Raw genomic sequence first — 19,518 nt, forward strand, 5'->3', positions numbered from 1 at the left:
CGCTGCTTAGAATTGCTAATGATTAAGCAGCTTATAAATAAATAATAAAGAATGCAATGAGGATGGCATCGTTTGGCTTCCCCTTACCTTCTATACAAAGATTTAGTTTGCCTTGTTCTTTATTGTTACTGTTGTTAATTAAAAAAACCCTCTTCATCTGTATTTGCTACTTTCCCTCAAATGTTCCCCTCCATCCTATTCCTGGGTAGTTTGTTTAGACGTCCACAAGTATTTTCTAGAGTTCCATTCTGTTATCCATTGGTTCTTAAATCACAGTCTGTAGATTTTCAGGGTACTGTAAGATGGTCTCCAATAAAAGAAAAGGCATTGAAGATCATCATCTTCTTCCTCTTCTTCTTCAGGGCAAACATTGCCGAATGACAAATTGCGTCTTAAACACTTAGTCATTCCAGTGCTGCTATGCCAAACAGCCCAGGAGCTCTCCTCTTGCCTGTGGTCCTGCACATAGAATCTGTGTCCTTGAAGCCTGTCTTCTTCAGTCTTAGAACCTCAGATGTTGGTGGACTACAACTCCCATCATCCCTGACCGTTGGCTGGGGTTGATGGGGGTTGTAGTCCAACAAACATTTGGGGACCTAAGGTTGAAAAATTCTGCTTTAATCACTGTTGCACAGTGCCCGGTAATTCTAGTTGCTTAACCAATAAACAGTTAGCAGTGCTTGGGATGAAGAAAAAGGAGGGGAGCACTGGTAGATAGCAAGTAGGCATTGTTCATCCTCTGTGACCTGAGTACTGGTTTTGCTGCATAGCTCAGCAGAGCATGTGTAGATCTAGTAGCATTTTGCCTTTTTGCTTTCTATGAATAGTGTAGCAGCATCAGAGGATGGAAGAACATATAAGAAAATATAGGGGTCCTCAATACAAAAGAATTGCTGGTGCTGGTCTGGTGTTCTCTGATTGGCAGAGGAGGAGTGTGGCGTACTTACATACTTATTTCATTCCTATGCTACCATAATCGAACTCAGAGCATCATAGAAAGGGTTACGAGGTGGTGTCCCATCGAGGCACTGACTTGATGCAGACCTGTTGAGCTTCCGAAAGGTCGCTGTGCCTTCAGACCCTGCCCTGGCACCTACAAGCCAGAGAAGTGTGTGTGTGGTGGTGGTGGTGGCAGTTCAGTTATGGTTTGGCATAGGAGCCCCCACATCCTTCCAATCCATCACTGCATGGGAAATTCTTTGGGACAAGGATGCCTGTTCTTGCTGCTCTGCCCATTTTGCACGTGAACTTTTCTATGGGAGTTTACCAAGTTCTTCCTGAGTGTTGGTACTTCTGGTTGTATCTCTTCACCCCTCACTCCTGATTCCTTTCTAGAGCCGTTGGGAAAGCCAGCAAGATGTATCGCAAAATTCAGCACATTCCAACAGGTCCAGGGCAAATCTCTCCTCCTCTCCTCAGCAGAATGGTTCTGCTGACCCAGGTAAAAACATCCCCAAGGCAGCTATTGTGGGGGACCCACAGCCCCCACACACACGCACACATTGCAGCCACAACAGATCTTGGGACTCTGGGCTTTATGCAAACCAGCCCAAAGGCTTGGAAGTGGCTTCAAAGGTGGGCTTTTGATTGTACTGTGGATGTTTAGTAGGCAGGGGAGTGGCGCCGTTATGAATTAATGTTTTCCCCCACAGGACTTGGTAGCCTGGCTGCCTCGTACTTGAATCCTGTGAAGTCCTTCGTGCCTCAGGTGCCAAAGCTGCTTAAATCTCTGCTTCCTCTTAGAGACGAGAAAAAGGGCCGGCTGCCATCTCCCCTTGCACAGCAGGTAAAAGCTCAAAATTGTATCGGGCATTGTGGAGTGTGGGAGAAAAAAGTCTTTTATCAAAAGTTTCAAGATTTAAGTCTCCTTCCAAATCAGATTTCAGTTTTCACAAATTATGAAAAGCCTGTACAGATCCTGGCCTGTTGATGGTGCTAAATTTGTTGTTGTTGCTATGTGCCTTCACGTCGATTATGACTTATGGCGACCCTATGAAATGGTGACCTCCAATAGCTTGGTTCATAGGGTCTTCATGGTAAGAGGTATTCAGATGTGGTTTACCATTGCCTTCCTCTGAGTCTGGATGCATCTTAGTCTGGTGTCTCAGCTTTGACCATTCCGCCATGGGTGCCCCTGCTAGGAGTCTAGCCTCTTGGTCTGGACTCCTGACAGCATTGCTCTCAGCTTCTTCAACACTCTCAAACCCCCTCACCACATTAAGGTGTGCATCCCAGAGGGGGTGGTGCTAAATAAATTGTTATAATACTGGCAGTAATGAGCGTCTGTGTGGATTTCAGTGCAGTGCATGCTTGGACAAATGTTGGCCCTTCAAGCTGAACTACCAGCTGGTAATGGATATTAGGGGCTCGGTAAACCTTCCAGTTTTGCTTCTTTGCTGAGGTTTGTGTTGGTTTTGAGAGTCGCAAATTGTGCCTTGAATGGTTTCTCTACAAATTCAGTTTTGCTGGCCAACACAGGAGTCAAATCCAGTTGGACTTTTACCAGGTTGAGACTCCAAAGAGAAATAATATATGAATCCTTTTCCACTACTAAAGGCTGTCAAAGACGCGGAAAGATAGTCAAATTTCACTACAGTAAGTGATTTAAGAATGATATCATCTGCACTGCTGAGCAATGCATGGCTTTTGGATTACATATTTTAGGGGTAATGTAAGTTGAGCAGTTAACATGCAAAACAAGCAGTCATTGTGCACTGTCACCAGGCTTATTGGAGCACGTGCATCTAATCTGTCCATGAAAAGGAAATTCTGCACATTTTCTGGTCAATATACATAATCTCCAGCAGGCCTTAAGGAATGTGCATATCTCAACTTTGTTGTTGTTATGTGCCTTCAAGTCGATTACGACTTATGGCAACCCTATGAACCAATGACCTCCAATAGCATCTCTCATGAACCACCCTGATATCTCAACTACATTTTGTATATACTCTGACAGTCGTGCATAATCTCCTGTTGGAGATTATGTACATTGACTGGGAAATGTGCATAATTCCCTCTTCATGGACAGATTATGTGCACATCCTTCCATGAAGCCTGGTGAATGTGCATAGTAGTTTGTTGTCATGCTCATTAGCCACTCACATTATCCCAACATATGTAACAAATACAATATACAGTCCCTTCTAAAGCAGATTATTGATGAGCTCAAAGGATCTCAAGACCAGATGGCTGGGCTATCAAAATTAAGATAAAATGTTGTCATTGTTGCATAAGAAATGCACACTGATTAAAAGTCATCCCAGTATTGGGTTCTTAGTAACTCAAGGTGAAAGGGTATGTGCTTCTGGTGGAGACACCGGTCTTATGAATTCTCTAACAAGTTCCTGAGGAGTTGCGACAGCTCACTTGACATTTCAATATTTGCTTGTTCATTTTTTTCTGGTGCGGGCTTTGGCACATTTTTCATCTAGGTGGGCCTCTAGGTTGAAGCATGATAAAAAGCCAGGCTCCAAGGGGGTAATGCCTTAAAAGCCTTAGGATTTTATTCAGCATCTTTCTTACCTTGGGAGGAAGATTGCTGCCAAAGAGTGGCATTTCAATATCATCTTTTATTCTATTAAATTTGTAAAGGTTCGCTTTAAAAAGCAGCTGTTTGAGTTGCATATTAAGTATGTGCAATAACCATTTCATGAGGCTGGAGAGAGAGACAATCAAAGCAGTTCAAGACCCAGTTCCCTAATATTAATTGCATGCCTTCTCACTGAGAGTCAAGAGGTAGTTTTGAGTTAACCTTCGAGAAACAACTTGTGGGCAGCGCAAGAAGAGAAGATAATTTATTGAGTTAGTGTGCAGGCCATATCAAAAGAGAAGAAAATAAAATAAATGCAGAACTCCACATAAACACAACAGAATTTTGTATTAGTACTAAAATAAAAATAAACTAAAATAGGAGGGCGATGCACATTAAAATGGATGTGTATCTCAAAACTCAGAATCTCCACAATAGTTAAGTGGAAAGTGGTGTGTTTTTTTTGGGGGGGGGGGAAATCACATCTATCCCGTTCATAGCAGTTGTTAGTAGGAGCTGTCACCTCACTCCAACAAATTTTGGGCATGCTCTCAGTATGTCTTCCAGAGTTCTGCATAGCGTATTTGGTAGAATCCCCAAAGTTGAACAGGTAGAGGAGGAAGCTGTCTGGGCAGATTGCCATGGTTTCAGTGACTTCCAGATCTTTTCCTGGGGCTGGAAGCCTTCACCACAAAAGAGACTTTACCCCACTTTGAAACCCACATCCTAAGAACTTGTTTTACACAACCTGGTTTTGCTCTATTCAATACATAACCTGTAAGCAAAGTGATTGGCACCCCTCAAATACACCCGGTCTTTTATGAACCGACGTACTGAGTTGAACGTTTTTCAAATAACAGACAGCTGGAAAATAAAATGAAAAAGATTATTATTAATATTAATTTAATTGGATGATGTTGTGCTAATATACACAGTCCCATGTTGGCGTTGAATCTCACCTCAGATTATAAATAAGTTGTTATTGTTGATTTTTATATTTGATGTTTTTGAAAATGAACAGAATTATTTTTTTTTTAAAAAGAGGCTTTCCCCTCGAGTTCCTTGTAACAGGAAGCTTTATTTTTCTTTTACCTTCCAGTACTTTGTGTTTTTTAATAAGGGCTCTAGCCAGCGTTCTCTAATATCAGAAAAAGGCTGATTGATGTTCAGTAATATAGTGAGGCAAATTCCCCAGAACCACAACTGCTCCAAAGTGGTCTTCAGGTCTCAAAATTCTGGTTTACAGGAATAGCCACTTTGAGCACGATTTTGTATCCGGAAAAGCGGGATACAAATTCAACAAGCATAAACAAGCATGCAGACATACTTGTGCAAGCAGTAGACCCAATCCAAAAGGTACTCTTTGATCCGAAGAGACAATAGGATGGTTTTTTTACTGAAGGAAACTCTCTAGCTCAGCTTTCAATTCCCGATAGACTTTGCAAAACTTGTAAACAGCTAAGGTCTAGGTATGTATGTATTTATTAGGTGCTCCATTTCACGTGCCAAACCCACCACCTAGCTCCAGGAAACAGAACCCCAGGTATCCCCTGCCCCCTCACCAACCAACCCTCCAGCGCCTCAGGTATTGCCACGTTGGTGGGTGCTACCATTCCACTTGGCTAACACTGGTTCACTCACATTCCTTGGTCAGTATCCAAGCCTCCCCCTCGCCTCCTCCACATGTCTCCCCATGCCACCTCTTCTCATCATCCCATGGGTCACTATGTCTCTGCTGTCCTCACCCTCATGGGACCCCAACCCGCCTCCTCTCTTCCCCCCCACGGGGCATGAAGCTTCCTTTTCTCCCCCCCCTTGGTTGCCACGCTTCCTCCTGCCCAGGTTTTGTGGTAGCAACACTGAGGCCTCCCAGAGCTTCCCTGGCCTGTCACTCCACAGCTCATCCAGGCCGCTGTCCACAACTCTCCGTTCTCTCACTCTCCCACTGGCTCTTCCGGTTTCCTCCCTCCCCCACTGGCCATCAAGCTTCCTCCTCTCCTCCCCGCCCCATCACCAAGTTTCATGTTTTCTAGGCCTTGCAAAGCTGAGGCCTCCAGGAGCTGCCCTGGCCTGCCGCTCTGTGTCTCAGCCACGTAGCTGCCCACTAGCTCTTCTGCTCTCCCCCTCCATGAGTTGCCAAGCTTCTTTCTCTCACCTCACCCTCCACAGGTCACCAAGCTTCCTCCTCTACTAACGCCCCATCACCAAGCTTCCTGAAGCTGTCCCAGGCAGTTGCTCCATCGTCATGTTGTAGTTTGCAGTGCCACCTATCTGTGGCCAAGCAAACTGCAGCATGACTGTTTCAGGGCTTACAAAAATGTTATATAGATTAGATTTGATATTAAGACACATAATTGTAGTATAGTCATTATGACTACTAATCATTGATAACCTTGTAGCCATTGATAGTCTTCTCCTCCATGAATTTGTCTAATCCTCTTTTAAAGTACTTTCTTTGGTCCATCCTGAATCTTTCAATAGTCTCTAAGCCTTTAGTAAAAACCACCAGCACTTGTTCTCTGCAGGCTTTAACCTTCCAATATTTAGCTTCCTTGAACAGCCTTGGATTCTAAGAGAGAGAGAAAACTTCTCTCTGGCTGCATCATACATAATTTTATACACCTCTGTAAGTCTATATTAGACTTAGAAAGACCTTAGCTCTGAACTGACAGGTCTCCGCTGTATATTATGTTCCCCAAAGTTAAACTGTCACTGTTTCATCAGTCCATTTTCATAGGATTAGCCTGCATGTGTGTGTGTAGGGGGGTGTCCACTGAATGCCTCTGACAGTCTGGGGAGAATCATAGAGTTGGAAGGGGCCTATAAGGCTATCGCTTCCAACACCTCTCAGTGCAGGAATCCAATTTAAAACATACCCGATAGGTGGCTGTCCAGCTGCCTCTTGAATGCCTCCAGTGGTGGAGAGCCCACCATCTCCCTAGGTCCCTGGTTCCATTGTTGTACCACTCTAACAGTTAGGAAGTTTTCCTCATGTTCAGTCAAAATCTGGCTTCCTATAACTTGAGCCCATCATTCCGTGTCCTGAACTCTGAGACCATTGAGAAGAGATCCTGGCCCTCCTCTATGTGACAACCTTTCATGTACTTGAAGAGTGCTATCATATCTCCCCTCAGTCTTCTCTTCTCCAGGCTAAACATGCCCAATTCTCCTTCTCATACTTCACAGCTGAAGACTCACCCATCTCTGTGTGTCGTTCACCAGCCCTTCCAGTCTTTCAGATTCACAGGGTCTATCAGAAAGAGAGGCTGCGGGATAAAATCATGACTTAAAAATAGAAGTGCACTTTCCATTTGGCAAATCACAAACAACACTAAGTGCACATCATAAATTTCACCATTGTTGCTGGAATTGATGTTACTGTAAATCACTTCAGCTGAAAATGCTCGGCGCTTTAAATATTTGGCGGGGGGGGGGATTCAGACGGACGTGGTATCCAATATGTTTAAACAGTGCTGCTGTTTTTCAGTTTGAATGAAAGGCGTTCTGTCGCCTTTCCTTACATATGTGTGAGAGGTGGTTTATGACGATAGTACTTCAGTATCAGTTAATTATTTTAAAACATTTATATGCTACCTTTCCAAGTGATACTGTTCCAATATGGCACACATTAAAATTTTAAAAATGAAATATCAATAAAAAAATTCTAACCACCTGTCCCCATAATACTCAAAACATTTATTTTATTTTATTTTATTTCATAAGATTTATGGACCATTTAATTAAAAAAAAAGCTGTCTAAGCAGTTTACATAAAATAGTATAAAATATGAATAAGAAAATATTGATAAAATCTGAAGACTTTAAAAACATGTAAACTGAATCAAATTATCAAAATGTAGATAAAATTAACAGGGTTTAAGAACAGATATACCTATCTGTTCACCATAATACAAGGGAACACGCAATGTAAAACAGACCCTCCCTGCAGATGGAAAAATAGCACGTCAGGGAGGAAGGCTGGACTGAACCCTTCTCCCTGCTAGCCTTATGTATGCAGAATCTTTTAAATTGGGGAGCTTTGCATACAATATGTGCAGCCACCCCTACTGGAAGCCTGGAATGGTAAGAGAAGGAAACATTTTACCACTTGATTTTGCTGAATGTGTAAACTGGCCGTCAGCGGCTGAAGTGCATAGTAAAGGGTTACGGTGCTCTGCCAACACCCCTTGTATCAACTCCCCACACACGCGCACACACACAGAGGAGGGAAAGGCTGTATATTAGCTTGCTTGGGAGAATGTCAGTAGCCAGAAATAATGTTGCCGGTTCTTTGACCCCTGGATTCTTTCAAAATACAGGCCTTGTCAACAGCTGGTTGCTTGCCAGGGACATCCTTTATCTCAGTTATCCATTCAGTAACCCTGCAAGAGAACTCATGACAGAAAAGCATCCCAGATCATAAAAATCCACCATGGATCTGGTGCCTTTATCATAATGAGTCAGCTGCTATGCAAGTATAGGCCAGTCGCAGTCCGACACTGAGAAAAACAAGTGCAATATTGGAAGAGGATTAACCTACCGCTGTCAAGGCTGATGAAAGACAGATTTACGCAACCATCCCAGTGTATAGTCCCTACTGGCTTCCAAGAGGCTTCCTTGCAGAGTCCATGGTGCCCGTGCATTGCCATGGACTGGATGCGGCAGACCCCGTGGTGCCCTGTCAAAGGTCATATTCACGTCTGCCTTCAGCAGCGGAGTTGCATGTACAGAACTAGCTTGCCCTGCGGCTGAATCACCGGAACTTCCCTCGGAGGAACAGGTTCAGAGGAGGGCAACAAGGATGATCAGGGGACTGGAAACGAAGCCCTGTGAGGAGAGACTGAAGGAACTGGGCACGTTTAGCCTGGAGAAGAGAAGACTGAGGGGAGAGATGATAGCACTCTTCAAGTACTTGAAAGGTTGCCACACAGAGGAGGGCCAGGATCTCTTCTTGATCGTCCCAGAGGGCAGGACACGGAATAATGGGCTCAAATTGCAGGAAGCGATTTCGACTGGACATCAGGAAAAACTTCCTGTTAGAGCGATACGACAATGGAACCAATGACCTAGAGAGGTAGTGGGTCCTCTGACACTGGAGGCATTCAAGAGGCAGCTGGACAGCCATCTGTCGGGAATGCTTTGATTTGGATTCCTGCATAGCGCAGGGGGTTGGACTTGATGGCCTTATAGGCCCCTTCCAACTCTACGATTCTATGATTCTATGGTTACAGCATTTGAGGGATTCTTTAGTTTAGAGAAAAGGCGAGTAAGAGGAGACGTGATATATAAAATTATGCACGGCATGGAAAAAGTGGATCAATAAAAGTTCTGTCTCTGTGGTCGGAGGCAGCATCCTTCTGAATACTGGTTGCTGGAAGCCACGGGAGGGGGGGAAGAGGTCCTGATTGTAAGCTTCCCATAACGGGCATCTGGTTGGCCAATGTGAGAACAGGACGCTGGACTAGACTGGCCCCCTTCGTCCTGATCCAGCAGGCTCTTCTTATTAAGGAGATCTCCCTGGCTGCCAGATGCAGAAGGTTTGCCTAGACCAGACGACACTTGTTGTCTGCATCAAATGTCTTCCAGCGGTGCCAAGACTTGCTGTCTTCAACAACCGGGTGCTGTTGCATTGCTTCCTTTTGGTTCAAAGGGCAAAGAAAGGGCATGCCTTTTAGAGATGTTCTTGGCAGTACATTGAAGCACCACCCGGGTTCACTCAATCAGTTGACATATTGTTTACTGAATTCCACCTCTCTTAAAAAAAAACGTTCCTGGGTCTTTTGCTCCTGGGGGCAAGTGGGAGATAATAAAGTGCAGGCATAACTATTGTACCCAGGACGCTAGAAGGAAGGACTATAGCACATTGGTAGAGCATCTGCAGTACACGCACATCCTCGACATCTCCTAGTAGGGCTGGGAAAGATCCCCGCTTGAAACCATGGGGAGGGCTGCTACCAGTCAGTGTAGGCAGCACTGAGCTAGATGGACCAGTAGTCTTGACTTGGCAAAAGAAAGCTTTTCCTGTGTGCCTGAAGAACAGGATTTCTCCATGCATTCAGTTCTGAATCCTGTGTTTACGGCAGGGCTGTGGAGCGGGTTCATCAAAACTCCGACTCCTGTATTTTTCTACTGTCCGACTCCAACTCCTCCATAAATGGCAAATGTATATTTATTTATTTATTTATTTCATTTATTTATTATTTGATCTTTATCCCGCCCTTCCTCCCAACAGGAGCCCAGGGCAGCAAACAGAAACGCTAAAAACACTTTAAGACATCATAAAAATACCTTAAAATACATTAAAACAAAAAAATTAAATTAATTTTATTTTGAAGTCAGAGTCTGTACATTTCTACCGACTCCGACTCCACCCAAAATTGCTTCCGACTCCGACTCCACAGCCCTGGTTTACGGCATAAATTAAAGATTTAGAAGAAAGCAGAGGGAAGCTAACCCATAACTGAAGAGGCAGGGCAGGGCACCTCTGAGCATAGCCCCGGCAGCGACTGAACACTCTTGACACGCCTACTTGGGGAACAAGCATTTTCCTTGCTGCCGGCATGGCCACCACAGGCCCATTTTTTGACTCTGTTCTCAATTGCTGTTGGTGATCTAATGTGAGAATGAAGGTCTGCCGGCGTCTGGCCCAGTAAGGAGAAGGGGCTCTTATATTGGACTGTCCTGAGAGTAACAGTTTGGGGGGGGGAGCAAGAGAGGAGGTGTTTTCAGTCTCTTCCTGGCTGCTGCAGGTATCTGTCCACTCCCCTTTGGGTCCCACCTGTAGCTCTGCACCATTTGCTTCCCGATTCTGCCCTTTTATCTGGGAGTTGTTGGGGTGCAAGGGTGGGTGGGTGGTGTTAAATTGTCCCCAGCTGTGCAACTCCTCCCAGAAACAAAGCTTAACAGGGACATTTCTTTCAGGAAGGAGAGACGCTGTTCCTAGGCTCCTACAGGGAGGAAGGGTGAGATATAAATCAAATAATAAATAAATAAATGAAAATATTTCCTCTCTGGTCCAGAGCCAAGAGGTTGTCAGTGTTTTTCTGTGCCTCTTCCAAAGTATTTTTTAAAAATTAATATAATCACAACCACCAATACAAGTTGTAAATGTATAAATTACACAGGGCCGGCGCCAGCCTGCCTGGGACCCGGCACCTGCATGCACCTACCTTCTGCGATTCGTGGCAGCATCAGCTCCCGTCCCTGCCGTGGATCGCAGAGAGGGAGCTCCCAGACATACCCCCTACTGCCATGCAGGCCCGTGATGCCCACCTGCATGCCACACCTACCTTCCCTTGACGTAAGTACTGGTTGCTCTGTGAGCACATGCCTGCCATCAACCAAGATGGCGGTCGAGGCTTCCCTAAGGGGCTGATTCCCCTTCTACCGTCTTGGTTGATAGCAGGGATGCACACGCATAGCACACGTGCCTGCCATCAACTAAGATGGCTGCGGAGACATCAGCCCCTTAGGGAAGCCTCGGCTGCCATCTTGGTTGATGGCAGGCTTGTGCCTGCAGCGCAACCAGCTTTTATGTGAAAGGGTTGGAAGCTGACGCTGATGCAAATCGTGGAAAGGAGCGCTACCCTCCCACCCACCATAAGGAGAGGCCCTTCAGGGGCCATTGGCCAGGGCCCAACCTGCCCGCCCTCTGGCGCCAGCCCTGAAACCATGTACCGTATACAGCAAAGAATTTTACCTAATGCCCAACCATGAAGGAAATCGGGTATATTTCTTGAATGCGCCTTATCTCAGAAAGAATCCTTTGTCCACACTGACTCCTTAAACTCCTGTTTTACAGGAACAGGACAAACTTCCAAAGCATGTTTGTGAATTCAGTGGTGCACTGATGAAGGAAATGTGCAATTCCAATGTAATGAACATGTTAAAAATGGCAGCTAGCAAACCCAAGAAGTTGAGAATGCATGTTCGATACATAGTTGGAAAACGTATTTGTAGACATTATAGTGGATAATCTGCTATAAACCAGGGCTTTACAAGGACTAAGCAATATTCTTGTGTTTGCCAAGAAATTTTATTACTGCCAAAAGGAAGCGCTTGCTGTCCTTACGGTATGGAGCGCTCGCCTTACTCTGTGACTGTGCCACTGCTGGGGTGCCCTTGGGTGTCATAGAAACAGAAGCTTATTTGTTAGAAAGCAATCAGCATGCTGGAAGGAATCTGGAATGAGAAGCAAAAAATTAAAAAAAGACTTCATTTCTGAGGGAAAGATTTAAGGGAATCTAAATTGGCACAATCTTTCCTGAAGACGAGTGAGAGGAAGAGGTACATTTGTATCGTCTCCACACATACAGAAATGTAAATGCCAAGGAGAACGAACGAACGTTTCCGTGTCTTGATTATGGCATCTTTTTGACAAGATGGGTGTATGCAACTGTTTAATTTTGCTATTTTGGATGTTGACAGTCTTGCATATTACACTATGACCATTAAATTAAAGGAATCACTTTTATTTACAAGCAGGGCTGTGGAGATGGTATGTCAAACCTCCGATTCCTCTATTTTTCTGCTGTCTGACTCCTTCATAAATGGCAAATGTATATTAATGTATTGATATTAATAAATTAATATTAAAATATTAATTTTATCTTGAAGCTGGAGTCGGAGTTGGTACATTTCTACCGACTCCAACTCCACCCAAAATTGCTTCCGACTCCACGACTCTGACTCCGCAGCCCTGTTTACAAGTGATTGAAAGGAGGTAACAGTGCGGAGTGAAATGTGTGGACAATTGCTCTTAAAGCTGCGAGTGGGTTGTTCTCCCTCCGCTGCCAGACACATTATGTCTCTGAATACCAGTTGCTGGGATCGCAGGTGGAGAGAGTTGCTGTTGTGCTCAGGGCTTTGTGGGCTTCCCATTCACACATCTGGTTGACCACTGTGAGAACAGGATGCTGGAATAGATGGGCCTTTGGACTGATCCAGTAAAGCTGTTCTTATGTTCCTAAGTGGCTAGCCACAATGGCAATGTTCTCCCTCCGCTGCCGGACACATTATGTCTCTAAATACCAGTTGCTGGGGATCGTAAGTGGGGAGAGCGCCCTTGCACTCCTATCCTGCTTTCTGGCTTCCCATAGGCATTGGCCCGTGTGAGAAAAAGGTGCTGGACTAGATGGGACATTGGCCTGATCCTGCTGGGCTGCTTGTTTGCTCTTCTGTTCCTAAGCACCGTTTCCTGCAGTGTAGGGGATAGCTGAGGAGGTATTTTCCAGGCATGGTCTCAGGTGAAGTGGAGCCATGGTGAGGCCTGACACAGACTGTGTGTGTGCAACCATGAACATGAGGGTTTCCATGGCAGACACTCAAGGGCTCCTCGGGATGAGTCAAAGCAGATGTGGTTCCCTGAAGGTGGAGAGCTGAACAATCTGGTCAAAAATACTGGAACGCTCTAAATTAATGGTGCATGGAGAGGGGTTCAGAAAGGTGACCTATATCCTCTGCCTTACTGAAAGAATTCAGTTCAGCGGGGCTGAAAGCATAAATTGATAATTGCATCCAGTCAACTGATTGGAACTTCCTGATTGGATCAGGAAGATTGCGGATTGGAAAAGAGGGGTTTTTATAGAAATTGGTAGTAAGAGAGATCACAGCACTCCAACAAATTTTGGGCACCCTCTCAGTATGTCTTCCAGGATTCTGCACGGCATATTTGGTAGAATCCCAAAAGTTGAACAGGTAGAGGAGGAAGCTGTCTGGGAACAGATTGCCAAGGTTTCAGTGAGTTCCACAGCCCTTTGCTGTCAGGACTACCAAACGCTGACATGTGTGTGAGTGTTGCTTACTCTCACTTGTGCAGAATTCCATATTCTTGGCACAAAAGTCTATTTTTAAATTATTTTTATGCATAGACATAGAATTGGAAGGGATCTCAATGGCTGTCTAGTGCACCCCTACATCCCTGTATCTGGAGCAGCAGATGTTCTGTCTTTTACAAATAATCCTTTCCCCCTAACGACGGCTTTCCGTGAGGGTTGCCTCCGGTTTGCTGCTGCTGTACATGGTACCTAACAAAGCCACCTCCTTTGATCTTTTGTTGCAAGTTCAGAAACTAATCTATAGCAATAAGGAAGCTGCAATTAATGAAATCTGCTCTCGTATTCAAGTGCGTTTCTCAGAAGGGCACATAAAATAATTGAAGGCGCTTCCTGCTCTCTAATTTGTAAGATTGAATTAATTTGGCATAACAGGGGTTCTTCATGTAACTAGTGGATTGGCTTCCGATAAAATCTGCGCTATGTATCTCAAAGAGGGCTTTCTGATTAAGCTGTTTATGAGCTGCTTTTAAATTGGGGGGGGAATCAAACGCAGTGCTGCTGCAGTGCCTCTTAGCATCTTGACATGGCAGCACCATGTGAACAGAGAGGCACCTGCCCTTTTAACCCGTTCAGTCTTGACTCCATCCTGGCTACTGCTTCTCGGTTGCCCTTGATGCTTAAGACTGCCAAAACAGAACCTGTTTGAAAATACAGATGGACAGGTGAAGGCAGCCATGCAGGAACCAGAGGGAGATATTTGAGAGGTGCACAGAGCCCAAGATACATGATTATCTTGGGGGGGGGCACTGATTTGACCTTTTCAAGGGATAAAGAGAGCACGTTTGAATGCAAAGACCTATTCTAGTTATCCCTTGGAATTTATCAAACCAGCTGCTCCTGAAGAAGAATAGAATCATAGAGTTGGAAGGGGCCTCTAAGGCGATCATGTCCAACCCCTTGCTCAATGCAGGAATCCAAATTAAAGCATACCCAACAGGTGGCTGTCCAGCTGCCTCTTGAATGCCTCCAGTGTTGGAGAGCCCACCATCTCCCTAGGTCATTGGCACCATTGTCATACCTCTCTAACAGTTAGGAGGTTTCTCCTGATGTTCCGTTGAAATCTGGCTTCCTGCAACTTGAGCCCATTATTCCGTGTCCTGAACTCTGGGACGATTGAGAAGAGTTCTTACATGAATTGGGGTCAAGTGCATTTCTGTCATAGAGATCACTTCTGCCATCTGTTTTTCTTACCAAAAGGGCCACGCACAGAATCTGTTGGTATATTTCTCATTCTTAGATGCTGAGACATGTATTATTTTAACTTAATTGTCATTTGGGGGGAAAGGGTTCAGTCTTCCTTCCTGCTTTTCATAATTCAAGAGCAAGCAGTGGTCCACTGATGTCTGCTTTTGAATCAGCCTCTTGATTTACCACCCCCACACCCCTGCAAGAAAAGAGCGAGCGTGTGTGCCTGGCTACAGGGTGCAGAGTGAGTGCTAGGGGCTTGGCTCCAGGGCCCCAGCCTATACAGCAGCCTTCCCCAACCTGACGCCCTCTGGACATTATGACTGTCAATAATGAAATTTTAAAAGGGGTAGGCCTAGAAGTAGGCATTGTGAGAGCTGGGGCACAGGATATAAATTCAGAAGAGCAAAATTACCACAGGCCAAACCACAAGTGCCAAAGACACTTGAAGAGAGACACTGCTTACAAGTGCCTGTACGCTAATGCTAGGAGCCTCCGAACCAAGATGGGAGAACTGGAGTGCTTGGTCTTAGAGGAGAGCATTGATATAGTGAACATAACGGAGACCTGGTGGAATGGAGAAAACCAGTGGGATACGGTTATCCCTGGATATAAACTATATCGGAAGGACAGGAAAGGACGTATTGGTGGCGGAGTCGCTCTATACGTGAAAGAAGGCATTGAATCCAGCAAGCTCGAAACCCCAAAAGAGGCAGACTCCTCCACAGAATCGTTGTGGGTGGTGATACCGTGCCCCAGGAGGGACTTAATACTGGGAACGATCTATCGTCCCCCTGATCAAAATGCTCAGGGAGACCTTGAGATGAGATATGAAATTGAGGAAGCATCGAAACTAGGAAATGTGGTAGTAATGGGTGACTTCAACTACCCGGACATAGACTGGCTGCATATGTGTTCCAGTCATGACAAAGAAGTAAAGTTTCTAGATATTCTAAATGACTATTCCCTAGACCAGTTGGTCATGGAACTGACCAGAGGGACGGCAACCCTGGACTTAATCCTCAGTGGGGACCGGGACCTGGTGCGAGATGTAAGTGTTGTTGAACCGATTGGGAGCAGTGACCACAGTGCTATTAAATTAAACATACATGTAACTGGCCAATTGCCAAGAAAATCCAACACGGTCACATTTGACTTCAAAAGAGGAAACTTCACAAAAATGAGGGGATTGGTAAAAAGAAAGCTGAAAAACAAAGTCCAGAGGGTCACATCACTCAAAAATGCTTGGAAGTTGTTTAAAAACACTCTATTAGAAGCTCAACTGGAGTGCATACCGCAGATCAGAAAAGGTACCCCCAGGGCCAAGAAGATGCCAGCATGGTTAACAAGCAAAGTCAAGGAAGCTCTTAGAGGCAAAAAGTCTTCCTTCAGAAAATGGAAGTCTTGTCCGAATGAAGAAAATAAAAAAGAACACAAACTCTGGCAAAAGAAATGCAAGAAGACAATAAGGGATGCTAAAAAAGAATTTGAGGAGCACATTGCTAAGAACATAAAAACCAACAACAAAAAATTCTATAAATACATTCAAAGCAGGAGACCATCTAGGGAGGCGATTGGACCCTTGGATGATAAGGGAGTCAAAGGTGTACTAAAGAACGATAAGGAGATTGCAGAGAAGCTAAATGAATTCTTTGCATCTGTCTTCACAGTGGAAGATATAGGGCAGATCCCTGAACCTGAACTAACATTTGCAGGAAGGGATTCTGAGGAACTGAGACAAATAGTGGTAATGAGAGAGGAAGTTCTAGGCTTAATGGACAATATAAAAACTGAGAAATCACCGGGCCCAGATGGCATCCACCCGAGAGTTCTCAAAGAACTCCAAGGTGAAATTGCTGATCTGCTAACTAAAATATGTAACTTGTCCCTCGGGTCCTCCTCTGTGCCTGAGGACTGGAAAGTGGCAAATGTAATGCCAATCTTCAAAAAGGGATCCAGAGGGGATCCCGGAAATTACAGGCCAGTTAGCTTAACTTCTGTCCCTGGAAAACTGGTAGAAAGTATTATTAAAGCTAGATTAACTAAGCACATAGAAGAACAAGCCTTGCTGAAGCAGAGCCACTGAGTGAACACTTCCAAAGAGGTTCCGTTTTGGCAGTTTTAATTATATTAAGCTGATTTCCCATATTGGACAAGCATGGACTTTTTCTTCAGAAACATTGGTAGGGTGGATAGGGTGTGACAGCTGCAGCTTGTCAGTTTCATTTCATACCTTGTACGTGATGCATCATAATTAGGGGTACAACGTTGAGTCAATCAGTCAGCTAAATAAATCCATTACAAATATTCTCACCAACTGAAAAAGTCACTCCCGAGTCAGCAGTACATACACAAGTTATTTAGTATTTATATATTGCACTTCTCCAAAAAGTACCCAGAGCAGTTCCAGAAAAACAAAAGCGGTAGCAGCAGCAGCGGCAGCTGTTATTACTTACTTACATTTATATTCCACCCTCCTTCCCAAAAGGAGCCCAGGGCGGCAATTCATATGTAAATGCTTGAACAGAGAGCTTGTGGCACTTGCTAGCAGCAAATTTAGTTTTAGAAGAGGCTTTCCGTCATGATGAAAATGATGTGAGAGAGAACCCAGAATGCCTCTTCTAAGATCATAGAATAGTAGAGTTGGAAGGGTCCTATAAGGCCATCGAGTCCAACCCCCTGCTCAGTGCAGGAATCCAAATTAAAGCATATATGACAGATGGCTGTCCAGCTGCCTCTTGAAGGCCTCCAGTGTCAAAGGGCCCACCACCTCCCTAGGTCATTGGTTCCATTGTTGTATGGCTCTAACACTTAGGAAGTTTTTCCTGATGTTCAGTTGAAATCTGGCTTCCTGCAAATTGAGCCCGTTATTCTGTGTCCTGCACTCTGGGACGATCGAGAAGAGATCCCGGCCCTCCTCTGTGTGGCAACCTTTCATGTACTTGAAGAGTGCTGTCCTGTCTCCCCTCAGTCTTCTCTTCTCCAGGCTGAACATGCCCAGTTCTTTCAGTCTCTCCTCATAGGGCTTTGCTTCCAGTCCCCTGATCATCCTTGTTGCCCTCCTCTGAACCTGTTCCAGTTTGTCTGCATCCTTCTTAAAGTGCGGTGTCCAGAGCTGGACACAGTACTCAAGATGAGGCCTAACCAGTGCTGAATGATGTCTAAACTCATCATACATGAACAAAGAATCCTATTTCCCTATATAACTAATGGCCTTTTCCTCCTGGGCAAATTTATGCTGATTTTAATGGATCACACAATAAACTAAAACTCATCAGCTAAGATTTTCTTCCACCGGGTGACAGTCCTCTCTACCCACACAGTATATCCAGTAGACCCATTGAAGTTAACAGGCATGACTAATTTAGGCCTGTTAATTTCTATGGGTCTACTCTGAGTTGGACTAAGTTGGCTAGAACCCAATGTTTTGATCGCTGTTGACTAACTTTTTCTTTATTTCTGTTTGCATTTTGGTTGGGATTGTATCTTATGTGTTTTTCATTAGCAAATTGCTAGATGATGTTGGGAGGGTTTTTGCCTCTTCCAAAGGTACTTTGAAAATGATGGGTTGTATTCAGCTAAGTCCTACTTGAAGTAAACCCACTGAAATTATAGAACCTACGTAGGTTAGGGTCTACTCTGAGTAGGGCTAGCATTGAATACCACCCAACATGTTTAGATTTTACCTCTGTGTGCACTCTGACCTTCTTGCTGAGTTTCAGATGTTGCTGACTACAATTCCTTTGGCATGGCCAATGGCCGTCGATGATGGGAGTTGTAGATCAGCAACACCTGGAGTGCCACAGGTTGCCCACAACTCCTCCTAACGTGAGCTCAAAGATTTTGTTCCATGGCGGATCTGAGATATTAGAAAAGGTCCAGCAAAGGACGTGCCTCCCTGTGAACTTCCTTACCGGATAAAATCTCCTCGTAAAGGCTGAGGGGCTCCTGTCTTCCTCACCCCCTCCCCAGCCATGTACTCTTAGATGCAGGTAAATGATGTGCTGTGTTGTAGATTTGGCTTCAGCCCTCTGCCACAGCAAAGATTTGGGACTCGGCTTCCCACCCAGCAGTGGCAGAGAGAGGGTCTCGTAACCCATCTGTTTACTGTCAGCAGCAAAGTTATTTAATTGGCATTTTTGATAATTGCTTCTTCTTTTTTGCTTTTTTCTAAAACTGGGGGTGACTCTGAACATACTTGTCATCCTATCAGAAAGGGAAGCTGTCTTGGCAATTGTAAAATAAAATGATTTAAATCCAGTTTTTGTTTTTGTTTTGGTTCTCCTTAGAGAGGAAAAAAAGCTTCAGGCACTTGAATGATTGTTGTCCAATGCATTCAAAGAGATGAATGCTGAGGAATTTGGAGTATTGTGTGGATTGGGGCAGGGGAGGGGGGGGTAAGAAATATTCAGAATCACTTTGGGCCAGTCATCCAATTCATACATTAAAATAATGTGCAGCTCACTCTACAGCCAAAAAAGACTTCTGGAGAGGCTTACAGATCTCTGTGAACAAGGCAGTCCCTGCTGTCAGGCTTAACAGTTTTAAAAGACATGACACAAAAGGAGAATGGATTGGGAGGGAGGAGGAAATTAGTAAATTCTTAGTTACAAGTCCACGAGTTGGGGTGGAAAAATTCAAGAAACAGAGGAGCCAAGCATTGCCAGTCCCTCAGCTGCCTCAACGGAGTGGCCATGCATCCTTTCTCTCCCCTCCTTTGTCATAGGCTGCTGTAAGGGCTCTTGCCAAAATGGGAAAACTCAGGCTTGTTCACTTAATCCCCCTTCACTTTGGTCCTAATCCGGCACTAAGAGCTCTATATTGCTGCTGCTTCCCCCTTGCAGTGGACAGGGAGTGGAGCTTTATCTTGGCACGAGCTCTTAGGTATCTGCATGTGTGATGCTTGCTTCTTAATCAAGGTGCATTTTTAAGGCCATTTAAGTCTCCATGAACAATAGCGCAAAAT

The 19,518-nt window shown here is 44.7% G+C and overlaps 1 protein-coding gene across 3 annotated transcripts in view; it reads left to right on the forward strand.

Moving 5' to 3' along the window:
• KIF13B (kinesin family member 13B) overlaps nt 1-19,518 on the forward strand; it is a 221,979-nt gene that overhangs the window by 184,788 nt on the left and 17,673 nt on the right. For all 3 annotated transcript variants that reach the window (XR_009762449.1, XM_061625815.1, XM_061625816.1), the window contains 2 exons: nt 1,336-1,441; nt 1,653-1,786. Coding sequence is in view for 2 of the 3 variants with exons in the window: in XM_061625815.1 (XP_061481799.1) it covers nt 1,336-1,441; nt 1,653-1,786 (240 nt within the window). In the remaining variant the exon portion in view is untranslated. The remainder of the gene's footprint in view (nt 1-1,335; nt 1,442-1,652; nt 1,787-19,518) is intronic.

Source organism: Rhineura floridana, chromosome 4 (assembly GCF_030035675.1).
Source record: "Rhineura floridana isolate rRhiFlo1 chromosome 4, rRhiFlo1.hap2, whole genome shotgun sequence".
In the NCBI taxonomy this organism is placed as follows: domain Eukaryota; kingdom Metazoa; phylum Chordata; class Lepidosauria; order Squamata; family Rhineuridae; genus Rhineura; species Rhineura floridana.